The sequence below is a fragment of the Carcharodon carcharias genome, chromosome 3 (assembly GCF_017639515.1).
Source record: "Carcharodon carcharias isolate sCarCar2 chromosome 3, sCarCar2.pri, whole genome shotgun sequence".
In the NCBI taxonomy this organism is placed as follows: domain Eukaryota; kingdom Metazoa; phylum Chordata; class Chondrichthyes; order Lamniformes; family Lamnidae; genus Carcharodon; species Carcharodon carcharias.
Genome location: NC_054469.1, coordinates 78,573,897 through 78,587,154, shown reverse-complemented (window position 1 = coordinate 78,587,154; position 13,258 = coordinate 78,573,897). Strand labels below are relative to the sequence as shown.

Genomic DNA, 13,258 nt, shown 5'->3' with positions numbered 1-13,258 from the left:
CTTAAGCAAAAAGGCTTTATAGACATTCAACCTGCTTTCAGATTATAATAGTAATAGTGGTCTGAAGCATTTCAGCCTACTTTCATTTCTGTGCACTGTTAACAAGCTTATATAAAAGTCTTATGATTGCAGTTGTGTTTTGTTTAAAAAAGGAAAAAGTTATTTATGGAATGACTAGGCACTCAGACACAGAGAAATATCAGGATTGTGAGGGTTGAGTTTGTCACTGGGCAATCAACTCAATAAATTAATGCAGCTTATTTAAGATTATGTTTGTTGTTTACAAGAGCCAATTCATAAAATTATAGGTTTTCTTATTAATAAATCTCAAGAATAAGCAGGACAAATCTAGTGCACTATCACAGAATTATAGAATGATACAGAAAAAGACCATTCAGCCCATCATGCTTATGCCAGATCTTTGGTAGAGCTATCCAATTAGTCCCATTCCCTGTAATCCTATAAATTATTTTTCCTTCAAGTATTTATTCAACTCCTTTTTGAATATTACTATTGAACCTGCTTCCACCACCCTTTCAGGCAGTTCATTCCAGATCAGAACTCACTATGTATTTATTTTTCTTCATGTTGCCTTTGGCTCTTCTCCCAGTCAATTTAAATCTGTGCCCACTGCTAACTGACTCTTCTACTAGTGGAAACAGTTGCTCCTAATTTACTCTTTTAAAACCCTTCATGATTTTAAACACCTCTAATAAATCTCCTTTTAATCTTTTCTTCTCCAAGAAGAACAACTTCAGCTTCTCCAGTCTCTCCACATAACTGAAGCTCCTCATTCTTGGGTATCATTCTAATAAATCTCTTCTGCATTCTGTCATAGAGTCTGGTGTCAGAATTGACCACAATATGCCAGCTGAGGTCTAACCAGTGTTTTATAAAGGTTTGCCATAACTTCCTTGATTTTATGCTCTGCCTCTATCAATAAAGTCAAAGATCCCATATGCTTTTCAAACAACCTTCTCAACATGTCCTGTCACCTTTAAAGATATTTGTATGTACACCTCTGTTCCTGCACCCCCTGTAAAATTGTACCATTCAATTTATATTGCTAGGTATGACTCCAACCAGTGGAGAGTTTTCCCTCTGATTCCCACTGATTTCAATTTTGCTGGGGATTCCTTGATGCCTCACTCATTCAAATTATGTCTCTCGAAAAAGCAATGCTTTTCTACACCTAAGGTTGTTATGTCAGGTGTTGATAGACATCTTCTATAGGAAGAACTTACCAGCTGGGCCTGTCTGCCATGCATTATAAGTGGCTGTGATGGACACCACTGCTATCATTTTTTTTTGTCTTTGGATCCTTCCAGTGTGATCTCAGAGATATATTAAGGGTCTAACAGTCTGCTGCATGTAAATGCCTAAGGTGACATATGGATTATAACCTTCCCCTGTGCGTCAGTAGCCAGAATGAGTGAGTACTTGGACTCACCTCTCTGGTTAGATTCCCGTAGGCACAGGAAGCCATTGACTGCACACAAATGGCAACCCAAGCAGTCTCGATTTTAAAATCCGCACCATGGCCTCGCCCCTCTGTATCTCTGTAATTTTCTCCAGCGAGATCTCTGCACTCCTCCAGTTCTGACCTTTTATTAAGTTATAGTACAGAGTCACTTTGAGAAATGATTCTTTACATCTTGGAGTTTTATTTTCCAGCTTACAGAGTGTAAGCAGCTACCCGAGAGGAGCTACCTGCTCCACCTCATAGTAATGCAATGATTTAATTCACCGTCACAATTTCTAGGCTTTTCCAATGATAAAGCAGGTCTAGACTGACAAAAGCTGAAAAAGAAATGACTTAAAAGATTTTTTTTGTGCAAACTGCTACACATGTATGTGTGTATATGTTTACAGTGTTCTGATTGCATCTCTTTACTATTTGCTGTAGATAATATGGGCTCCTTTTAAAATTTCATTTTAATTTCTGTACTCTAAATATTTTCTAACCTCATTCACTTCTTTTTGGGAAATGCCCAGTCAGTATCTCCGATTGAAAGTATTGTATTGCTTCTCTGCTGCCTTATCCATCAATTTTGTTTTTCAATGAATGTGGGTATTTCATTTTTATCTTATTTAAGTTTGTTTTCTTTGTGTCAACTATCTTTATCTTTTACTGCTCCTTATTGTTTTTGGTTTTTATATTGAACCTAATTATGTTATGTATTACTGTAGTCTGAGGTAATCTCTAGTATAACAAGAGTGCCGAAATCCAGAGAAAAGTTCCCCAGCGATTTTATATAGCCTTGGTTTATAAGCTAATTTGTCTTTAACGGGATTAGATGTGATGAAGAGAGTTGATGCCATATGATAATTTAACTGTAAATGGTACCTACAGGTAGTCAATTAATAGCATTAGTAATTAGGATTTAAACAGTTTTGCATTAATTGCGTAAAATAGTGGCATACAGTTATAGAGAACCAGAATGGGAGTGTATGAGTTTGGAAGGAAAAATTACCATAACCGATTGTTAGATAATGCTCCTCTTTTAAAGGAAGGAGATTCAGAAATCAAGCCAGTGAAGTAGAAGTGTAAGTGGACAATGTTTAGAGATGGAAGAAGGTAGTCTTGGCAACTGACTGCAGAATACTGGAAAGCTTAATGCAGTGTTGAAAAGATTACAAAGGTTTCACACCATTAGAATTAACCCAAGTGATCAGCCAGAGTGGTCTACTGAGTTGTCTTCTAAAGTAGATAAATGTTGACAAGATCTGAACAAAATAGCTTCCATTTTGTAATATTGAACTGTAGAGAATTATATTTAACAGGCTTAACACTACAGCAATGATATTTATGTCAACAGTTGTGGCTAGGATGTAGTGTGGATGTCATTGGCCACCTCAGTTATAGGTGCATAACCTGGACCATATTTTCAACTTCATACCACTATTGTACACAATTGATGTAACATGTGCCCTCACCTTGACACAGAGGGATACCTCTGGTAACTTACATAGTGAAGTGCAACTGCCTAATATTCACTCATGCAGCTAAAAGTATCCAGATGCAATTGTGGGAGCTCCTATAAGAGTTCCATCTAGAAGCGAGTAATGCTCAATTAGATCCTAGGGATGTCCCGAATGACCAAATCTGGAATGCTCATGTTCACAAATGATGAACAGGATGGGATCAGGGATATGAGGTATGGGCGAGGGGGTCAGGGGAATTTCACAGAAAATGGGTGCGGGATCACAATGCAGGATTAACCCACACCTGTTTCTTCTGATGCAGGTAGCAAGCTAACTTCATGTTGCCTGCTAATTTACAGGATTGCAGTATGTAGCCAATACAAACTATGCTGTTGAGTGGCTACATGGCTCCTCAGCAGGGGCCCAAAATCATGAGAGGCTAGCACTGATTAAAGTAGCCTGCACAACCTAAAGCCCGGCTGCAGCTCTGAAAGGGGAAATGCATCCTGACTGCAGCATGTGCTAGGAGTCATTCTACAACTGATTGGGAATAGCATAAGAATAACACATTGCAGAGACAGTCTGTAATATTTGATAATGCTACACTAGAGGCCTTGGAAGCCAGGGTGCCCTCCAGACAAACTCACAGAAGGCAGTAGCATCTGCTAGCCATGGAGGTCAAAACAAAGAGTCGAGCCTGAGGACCTGGATGCAGTGTTGCAAAAAGTTCAAAACAGCGCGTCAGTTAATACATCTCCAAATACCATATCTCACCAAATGTACCACTAGTCTCAGCCCCTTCTCACTACATCCCATTATTCACTTATCAACAATCTCTATTAGTCAGGACTCATGCTTAACATTAATAGTGTCACTTCACCCTTACACCTTATATATAAGCCTAAATCTTCTGGTCAGCACGTGGGGGCGGACCCTGCTCGCCAACACACAAAATGATGCGTGCACCCCGACATCACTGTGCGTCATTCCAATCCTCAGTTCGTGAAAGAGCGCAGGCCCCAACTCTCCCTCCTTCCCCTGCCTACACAGGTAGTGCTAAACGCTTCCGGGAGCACATCATGCTGGGCGGGCCTTAATTGGCCCACCCGCACAAAATGGCGACGCACAGCTGATCGTGGGCAGTGATCGGCTACACACCCACCCGCGCCCGCCCGCTGGGAAGAAAATTCTTCCCATAGAACTGCTGCAAACCTCACACCCACATCTCACAACTTGCACATAATACCAGCTATTCAACATTGACTGCCACACCACCCAAATAGATTGCATCATACTCACTGGCACACTTCCTTCACGTTGCAGAGCAAGGTGGCTCACAACCAGAGGCAGCAGGTGTGAACCAGTAGGGTACAGGTGTCGTTGCATGTCCTTCTCCTCATGGAGGAGATGATGCTCACCATCATTCGGGTGGCTATTACTGAGACCATGTCTTGTGGTGTGTCTTAAACAATAGAAGATGATGATAACCCCTTACTATCGCAACCCACTTTCCCGTCATCCCACAATCTCTTCTAATTTACAACTGCAGAAGCATGCACTTTTTACTGCCTCCCGCTAAAACACTTATGCCTTGCTCCTTTCAGATAGCCCAGAACTGCTACTGGTCAGGCAGTGGTGGAAGAGCAACAGATGGAAGAGAAACAAGGCAGTGATGATAAAGAAACATCATCACTTGATCACACACTTGCAGCAACCATCTTACATACTGACATTGCGTGCATTTTAGAGGAAAGGTAATAAAAGACATGGAAGTCATGAAGGGGAGTAGAGAGGTTGAAGAAGATGAGAGACAACACAGGATTAATTAATGACTTTCAACAGAGCTGTTTTGATACTTTGGATTGACCATCAGATTTGATGGATTTGAACAAAGAATGTGAAAGGAATTGTTAGGAAATAGAGAGAGTGTATGTGTATTTGGGTGTGTTAAGAATAAGGTATATCTTTAATGTTTACGTTTGATTTGTAATTCTGTATTTGCCTGTTCAGAAAAGGAGAAGTTGAGTTTTCGTTTTACATTAAAAGATGCCTGCATTTCTAATGAATCCCTCCTCTTGAAGGGAGTAAAGCAAACAAGAGTAGGAAAAACTGTGTTGTTGCCTAGTTATAGGGGTTCAGAGAAGGGGTCCCACCCACCCACACACAGACAGCAACAAATTTTTAAAAAAGCAGTTTGCATTCAGTTGGAAGCATCTGCCAGAGATATTGGACAGCAGAGGGACAGATAGCACGTGCCAAACTGAAGTTGAAGCCAGGATTCCAGAGAGACTGGATACTGGGAGAGGGAGCTGCAGAGAGAGCAAATTTCCCAAAAGAACTGAAAGGTCCCAAGGCTGAGGAGTGAGACAGAAAGGAGAGGTCCCAAGAGACAGAAAGGAGAGATGAACTCAGCCGGTACAGGAATTGAACCCGCACTGTTAGTGTCACTCTGCATCACAAACCAGCAGTCCTACTAACTGAGATAACTGACCTCCTAATTACTCAGGTAATTATTACTGAACTATCCAATGTCTCCAACTTGAGCTCATAGTTGGAGCCAATATCAGAGGGTACTGGTGAGCAGGAGAATTGTCCACCGGAAGTTGAAATGTCCCAGCAGCTCCCACATAGATTAGTACATCAGGACTTCCTCAGGGTCCCAAGCATCTCCGATTAGCAAGAGACTGGAAGAGTCGGGCTGTAATGTGAATTTGTATGACAAACCTGGGAAATTCCTAAACTATCTATTAGCCTTAAAGTCACCATACTGCTAGGTTCCAGACTGCAGCAGCTGAAAGTTAAGTAGAGAAAATAACTGTAAACTTGGGAACATTGGAATAGGGGTAGGCAATTTAGGTAATCAAGTCTACTTTGCCATTTTTCGCAGCTCCAACTTTTTAATTCCCACTTTTCTCTATCTGCTCCATTACCCAAACTTTCCAAGTATGGACCTACTCTCTAACCTGAATTTTGTTCCCTATGTGAAAACAAACAAATTACTGCAAAAGCATAAACTAAAATAAAAATACTGCGGATGCTGGAAATCTGAAATAAAAACAGAAAATGCTGGAAAAGCTCAGCTAGTGGGGCTAAGGAGAAATTTATTAAAGATGTCATGGACACAGGACAAAGGGAATGTTGATGGTGGTGTTAAAGACTAAAGAAAGTGCTAATAATGGCATAAATGTAAGATAGTTAATAGCTCCCTTCTATTCCTGACCTTCAATTTTGCTCCACCTGCTCCACCCCCTTCTTAAACAGTATAAAATCTATCACATTTCTATCTCCCTTTAGCTCTGAAGAAGAGTCATACGGACTTGAAATATTAACACTGTTTCTCTGCCAGACCTGCTGAGTTTTTCCAGCATTTTCTGTTTTTGTTACTGCGCAAGCATAGTATTTCAAAATGATTATAGCTTCTCTAATGCTGAGGAAGACTGCATTGGTGTGTCAAACTAGATTCAGAATGACTTATGTTCTTCTGTATCGTGGTAACTTCATATTATGGCTTACAACAAGGTTGTATGCCCATTAACATCATTTATGATTATTTCACGGAACTAATTCAATTACTGTTTGGCCACTACTGCTAATATATTTAGACTCATATGTGAAGACATGTGCCAAGATGTCACAGGACAGCTACCACATATGGAAAAGAGGAAGGGTGATGCTGAACAGTACTTTTTGGATAAATGCTGGCTGATGTTAACCTTATGTTGCCCTGCATGAATGGAAACTTCTGTTTTTTGGGAATTCTTGGAATGGTTCCAAAACAAGGTTTCTGCTGCACTTCCACTGACAGATTTGAAGCAGCTCCAAGGAAATTTCCAAAATATTGTAGATTCCAGATGTGAACCCCAACGCAGATCAAGTGGGTGCATACTGATATAGGAAGCACTTTAAATTAGATTATGATTATTGGAAAGTTGATGTTCATGGACAAGAACTTTCCTGGAGAACTCCTTTAAAAGAACAGTCCTACGAGTGTCCTGTCCTTCCTATTATACATGCACCAAGCACCTTTCACCCACCATCCCAGTGCTTGCTGGCCTATACTGGTTCCTGACCCCACAATGCCTCAGTTTTAAAACCCTCATTATTGTTTTCAAAGCCCTCCATGGCCTTGTTCCTCCCTTTTTCTGTTACTTCCTCCAGCCCTACAAGCCTTTGAGACCCCTGTGCTCCTCCACTTCTGTCCTTTTGCGCACCCCAAATTTTGATCAACTGCACCACTGGTGTGCTTTCAGCTACCTTGGCCCTAAGCTCTGACATTCCCTCTCTAAACTTTTCCATCTCTCTACCTCTCGCTCCTCCTTTAATTTGCTCCTTCAAACCTAACTCTTTGACCAAGCTGTTGATTATCTGTCTTGAGATCGCCTTCTGTGGCTCAATGTCAAAACTGTCCTTATGAATATGGCTCTTGTTAAGCAAGTAAGGACATTTTGTTAACATTTAATGTGTTATGTAAATGCAAGTTGTTGTTATTGACCTGAGTGTGTTGGAAGTGCTGGGTGAGCAGGAATCGGGGTTTTGCTTTCAAGCCTCTCAGGTCAATGTAAGCATGTTGATGCAACAGTGCAGAATCACGTGTCAAGAACAAATACTTAACAGAAAGCTGCTGCCTGCCGAGCTGTGTCTTTCAAGTGAGAACTGATAATTGGAAAAAACATCAGAGTAAAATTGGAGGAATGCTGGAGAATAAAACACGAGAAAATAAATCTGAGGTGAAAGAAGTTTCTTGAGCTTCTTGCTGGAATTTGATTATTTGCTGTTCCCCAGACTGCTCACAAATTCACCTCCACTGAGTGTATTTAGTATTCTCAGTCAAATAGAACATGGGGCAGGTTGCATAAACCAGGCTTGTATTCACTAGAATATAGATTACAGCATGATCTAATTGAAGTGTATGAGATAAATGAAGGATTTGATAGGATAGATAGAGGAAAGCTATTTCATCCGGTGGGAGAGTCCAGAATAACCTTAAAATAACCATTCAAAGATGATATCAGAAAGCACTTCTTCACACAAAGAGTAATGGAAATCTGAACTCTCTCCCCCCAAAAGTTGTTGAGGTCAATTGAAAAGTTCAAAGCTGAGGTTGATAGAATTTTGTTAGGCAAAGGCATTAATGGTTATGGAACCACAGCTGCTAGAGGGAGACGATGGCATAGTAGTATTTTCATTGGATTAGTAATCTAGAGACCCATGGTAATGCTCTGGGGACCTGGGTTCAAATCCTGCTATAGCAGATGGTGAAATTAAAATTCAATGAAAAAAAAAATCTGAAATTAACAGTCTGAAGATGACCACTAAACCATTGCTGAATATTGTAAAAACCCATCTGGTTCACTAATGTTCTTTAGGGAAGGAAATCTGAAGTCCTTACCTGGTCTGGCCTACATGTGACTCCAAACCTATAGCAATGTGGTTGACTCTTAAATGCTCCCTGAACAAGGGCAATTAGGAATGGGCAACAAATGCTGGCCTAGCCAGAGGCGCCCACATCCCATGAGTGAATTAAAAATAAGGTGGAGTTTACTTGAGGAGGAATTTCTTCTCTCAGAGGGTAGTTAATCTGTGGAATTCTTTACCCCAGAAGCTGGGTCGTTAAGTATATTCAAGACTGAGATGGACAGATTTTTAATCAGTAAGGGAATCAAGGGGTATGGGTCAAAAGCAGAAAAGTGGAGTGGAGGACTGTCAGATCAGCCATGATCTCACTGAATGGCACAGCAGACTCAATGGAGCAAATGGCTACTTCTGCTCCAATGTCTTATAGTTTTATGGATTGCAGGGCAGGAGAAGGTCACAGGGATAGGAATGCCCTTGGGCTTTTAATCAAATGGATCAGAACTTTCACATTGAGGCATTTGTGGACCAAGAGCCAATGTTCATCAGCGAGCACAGGGGTAAAAGATGAACAGGACTTGATGCAGGTTAGAATACAAGTCACAGAGGTTTGGATGACTTTCTGTTTATGAAGGGTGGAAGATGGGAATTTGACTTGGAGATTATCTGAAAAATTAAATATAGAGATAACTAGGCATGGTTCGGTATTTCAGCAGCAGGTGGGCAGAGTCGGTGGGGGAGATAGGTGATATTAAAGAGGTGGTAGTAAGTGGTCTTTGTCATGGAGAGGATAGGGGATTTAGAAATGCAGCTCAGAGTCAATAATTTACTGAGATTTCAAACAGTCCAGCACCACCTGAGGAAGTGACAAAGACTGATTCATCAGCTGAGAGGGTGGGGGAGGGGGGGTGGTAATAAGCAGCAGGTTTCCTTGCCAATATTTGACCCCATGCCAGGAGGCTTCATGAGCCCAGAGTTGATCTTGAGATCTCCTAGGGCAACTCCCTCCTGACTGTATACCACTGTGCCACCACCTCTTGTGGGCCTGTCCTGCCGGTGGGACAGGACATACCCAGGGATGGTGATGGTGCTGTCTGTGACATTGTCTGTAAGGTATGGCTCCATGAGGCTGACTATGTCAGGTTGTTGCTTGATTAGTCAGTGGGACAGCTCTGTCAATTTTGGTACAATCACATCTCAAGGGCAAGTAGGGATGGGCAATAAAGTGCTGGCATAGCCAACAATGCCACATCCCATGAAAGAATAAAATAAAATATTTGGAAGGAGGTCTTTGCAGGGCTGGGTTTGCCATTGTCATTTCCGGTGCCTAGGTCAATGCTGGATTATCCGTCCAGTTTCATTCCTTTTTGTAGACTTTGTAGCAGCTTGGTACAACTGAGTGGCTTGCTAGGCCATTTAAGTGTCAACCACATTGGTGTTGGTATGGCATCACATGTCTGGAGTCACATGTAAGCCTGACCAGTTAAGGACAGAAGATTTCCTTCTCTAAAGGACAATAGTGAACCAGATGGGTTTTAATGACAGCAATGGTTACATGGTCACTAGTTTTTTAATTCCAGATTTATTAATTGAATTTAAATTCCAGCAGCTTCTGTGGTGCGATTCAAACCCATGTCCCCAGAGCATTAGACTGGGCCTCCGTTTTACTAGTCTGGTGACATTATCACTATGCCATTGCCTCTTCCTAATTTGACACCCTAACTTTGATGATGTTACCTAGGAGCAGCAATTATAGATCCTTGTGTGAGCCCAGAGGAAAAGAAGTCAATGCATGTGATTCTCTGGCTATGGCTGAATAGGTAAGAAGCAAATAGTTGAGGGCAGGATCACTCTGGACAACAGAGGCATTGGAGAAGGATGGTGTAACCAACTGTGTCAAAGGGTGTCAACAGGTCAAGAAGGATGAAGAGGGACAGCGCACTGCAGTCACAGTAACAGAGTTTTATTTGTGACTTTGAATACGGCCATTTCAATGCTGTACAGGGGTTTCTTTATCTTAATTCTATGAAATAAAAGACAGCCTGTGGGACATAGTGATAATTGTAGAGCCTTCACTCTCAGATTTCTATTTTCCCTGCTCATATATATCTGTCCTAGAAAGCTTGGCCAAATAGAATTCAAATAATCCACACTTCCAATGCTATTGAAGTAATCTTCCATGTCATGACTGAGAAAATATTTTGTGATCAGTGGACATGTCTTACTTGATTGTGGAGCAGTAGATAGTAACGATAGGTGAAGGCTGCCATTTGAAGAACATATCTTAGTTCTTCTTAGCCGCAGATAACGGAAGGCTGATTCTGAAGAGTGATAGATAGTAAGCACACTGTAAGGACTGAAATTCAAAGCAAACATTTACCTGCACATTGAACATTCATGTGGGCCACTTCTGTTTGAGTTTATTTTGGTCAGTTGATTAAACTGTTTCCCTACATCTTCAGGTAATTTTGAGGTAAATTTGGCATGCTACAAAGTAAAAATTGGCCCTGTATTATTGGCACAAAATATTCAGAATTAACCATCTAATTGTTGTTAATATAGATTGTCTCAGATATCCTCAAATGGATGTTGGTCACCCACCCTACTGCCTCTGTCACTTAGACCCAGGGAGATAAAGGTGTCAGAGGAAAAAAACAAACAATTCTATAACCATTTTATTCATATTATTAAGAAGCACAAAACATACAAAAGGTTGCTTCAGCTAAAGGCTAGCTAAAATAAAATGCTCTTTTCCATAATCTTTGTAAATGTTTGTTTGCCCTCTGCAGATTCTTTGCAATTTATGTGAAGTTGAAATTTGATATGCTACAGAAAGTAAATGTTCTGATTAATCTTTACAGGTAATTCATTCTGGTGCCTACTTGATGTTGTGCCAATTAAAAATGAGAAAGGAGATGTAGTTCTTTTTTTGGCATCCTTCAAAGACATCACAGTTACCAAAGTGAAGATTGCCCAGGAGGATAAAAAGGAAGGTCAGTGTTTCATCTTGAAACTTTCCTTAGCTATTGAAGGCAATGGGATTTGATTCTATTTATTGCTACAGGTTCCATGTAAAATGCAATAAAAATGACTTTGTAGACAAAGGAAACTGACAATGAATAATCTGTTATTGCTGTTTTGTTTATTTTCAGATTTTGCTATCCAAAGCATATATCACACTCAGAAATTACATCAAACCTCAGTTAGTTGTCTTTAAAGCCTTCACTTCTGCTGACTCCCACCAGGCAATAGCCAAAATGGGGTCTGTTTGAGCTCAGCATTGAGTTCAAATGGTCCTGCTGAATTTGGGTTTCCCTCCTGTATGAGTCACACCTGTCATCTTTCCCCTATTGACAAAAATTGGATCTGTCATAAATGGGGGCGGTACATTCGCATCCAGGTCCTGTCCACCATTTTTAAAGGTCTGTGGAGTCTCCCAATTCCACAAAAATCCAGCCATAGCTGCCATAGCTGCCTGGCTCTGAAAGAAAGTTTGCATTTGTCAGTCTGTTTTTGCTTCTCCTTTCTTGAAAGTTTATTTTAAAACTTAAATGAAGGAGGGAAGGTGACAGAGATTTAAAGGGGAAAAACATGTAGTGAGTCTATTAGAGGAAGAGATAACAATTATTCAAGGAAGGATGAGAGAGAGAGATAAAATGTTGGGATTGAAGAGAAGAGGGAGATGAGGATGATATTTATCTTCACTGCCTGGACAGTAATCTGGCAGAATGGATTGCTTGCCATTTATATAACCTGCCTAATTGTCATTCCATTGTTTGATCTCACAGAGGAGTTGTCATGAAGCTATTAATGTATATAATGTTATTGGAAATTGTTTTTTTTTAAATACAGGGTTAGTATATGGGTGTGTCTTAATTGGATTAAAGCTAACTGGTCTGGGTGCTTTGATGTATACTAGTTTTGAGATGTAAGTAAGGTAGAGTGCATTTGCATTTGTTGAATAGAGCATTCAAGAAGGGGAGTGAAATCTGGCACCTAGCTAGCAGAGACCAAGCAATGTTTATATTATTGTTAGAAAAGGTGGAGTTCAAAGAGGCTGGTGATACAATGAGAATTTACATTCAATGAGATGTGCTAGGTATAACAGACAGCAGTTTCATGTGTGAAGGGCAGAGGCAATGTAAAATAAAAGCCTGTAAGGCTACCACTGTGTCTGCAAAGGAACCAAAGTGAAAGGAACCTCATTTTGAATTTGAAAGGTGAAAATGCTTTTGTCTGGTGTCTGCTTAAAGTCTATTGATTGCTGTTGCCTTAGTGAAGGTTACTCTTGGAATTTGTTAAAAGTTATGATAGTAATTTGCAGCTATATTTATATATTTAGCACATGTAAATTAATAAATGTCTCATGTATTCTGATATAAAACATCTCGAGAACTGGTGGTCTGATCCCTGAATTTAGAGTTGCATCTCAAACATATCACTTAAAAATAGAGGTTATTACAGTTGTTTAAAGTTTCTCTCTGAGATTTTTAAATAATTCAGCTTTACCAACTGCTGTGTCATAACAGGGGCTGAAAAAGAAAGCCTACCTCATGTTAAGTAATAGAGAAGGACCCTGTCAAAAGCAAAGAGAATCTGTTGGGAGAGAGGACAGAGAGAGATCATGTTTGATGGGTGTGGGTAAAGAGAGAACACATGAAAACATGTGAAAGGATATATTTTGAAGGATGTTGTAAGGTGACGGAGTTGCCTATTTGTAATAGGGTTGATCTGCAGATACTTCTTGGGTGGAAACATTAAATTTATTTGCAATTTACTCAACAGCAACTACATATGTGCTTTCGACTCCAAATCTATCTCAACACTAACTGTGGAGGTAGCTCACGCTTCTCTCCTATTGGTTGCTACTTCCTTAACAAGTATTATTCTTAAAAGTACATTACACACTAAACAAAACCATAATTACAACATTCCTTTCCCTTAAACTTGGCTACACGTATTATATTTACAAGTACATATT

The 13,258-nt window shown here is 40.2% G+C and overlaps 1 protein-coding gene across 1 annotated transcript in view; it reads left to right on the top strand.

Moving 5' to 3' along the window:
- kcnh8 (potassium voltage-gated channel, subfamily H (eag-related), member 8) overlaps nucleotides 1–13,258 on the top strand; it is a 409,192-nt gene that overhangs the window by 137,879 nt on the left and 258,055 nt on the right. The window contains exon 3 of the mRNA XM_041183962.1: nucleotides 11,139–11,270. Coding sequence (XP_041039896.1) covers nucleotides 11,139–11,270 — 132 coding nt within the window. The remainder of the gene's footprint in view (nucleotides 1–11,138; nucleotides 11,271–13,258) is intronic.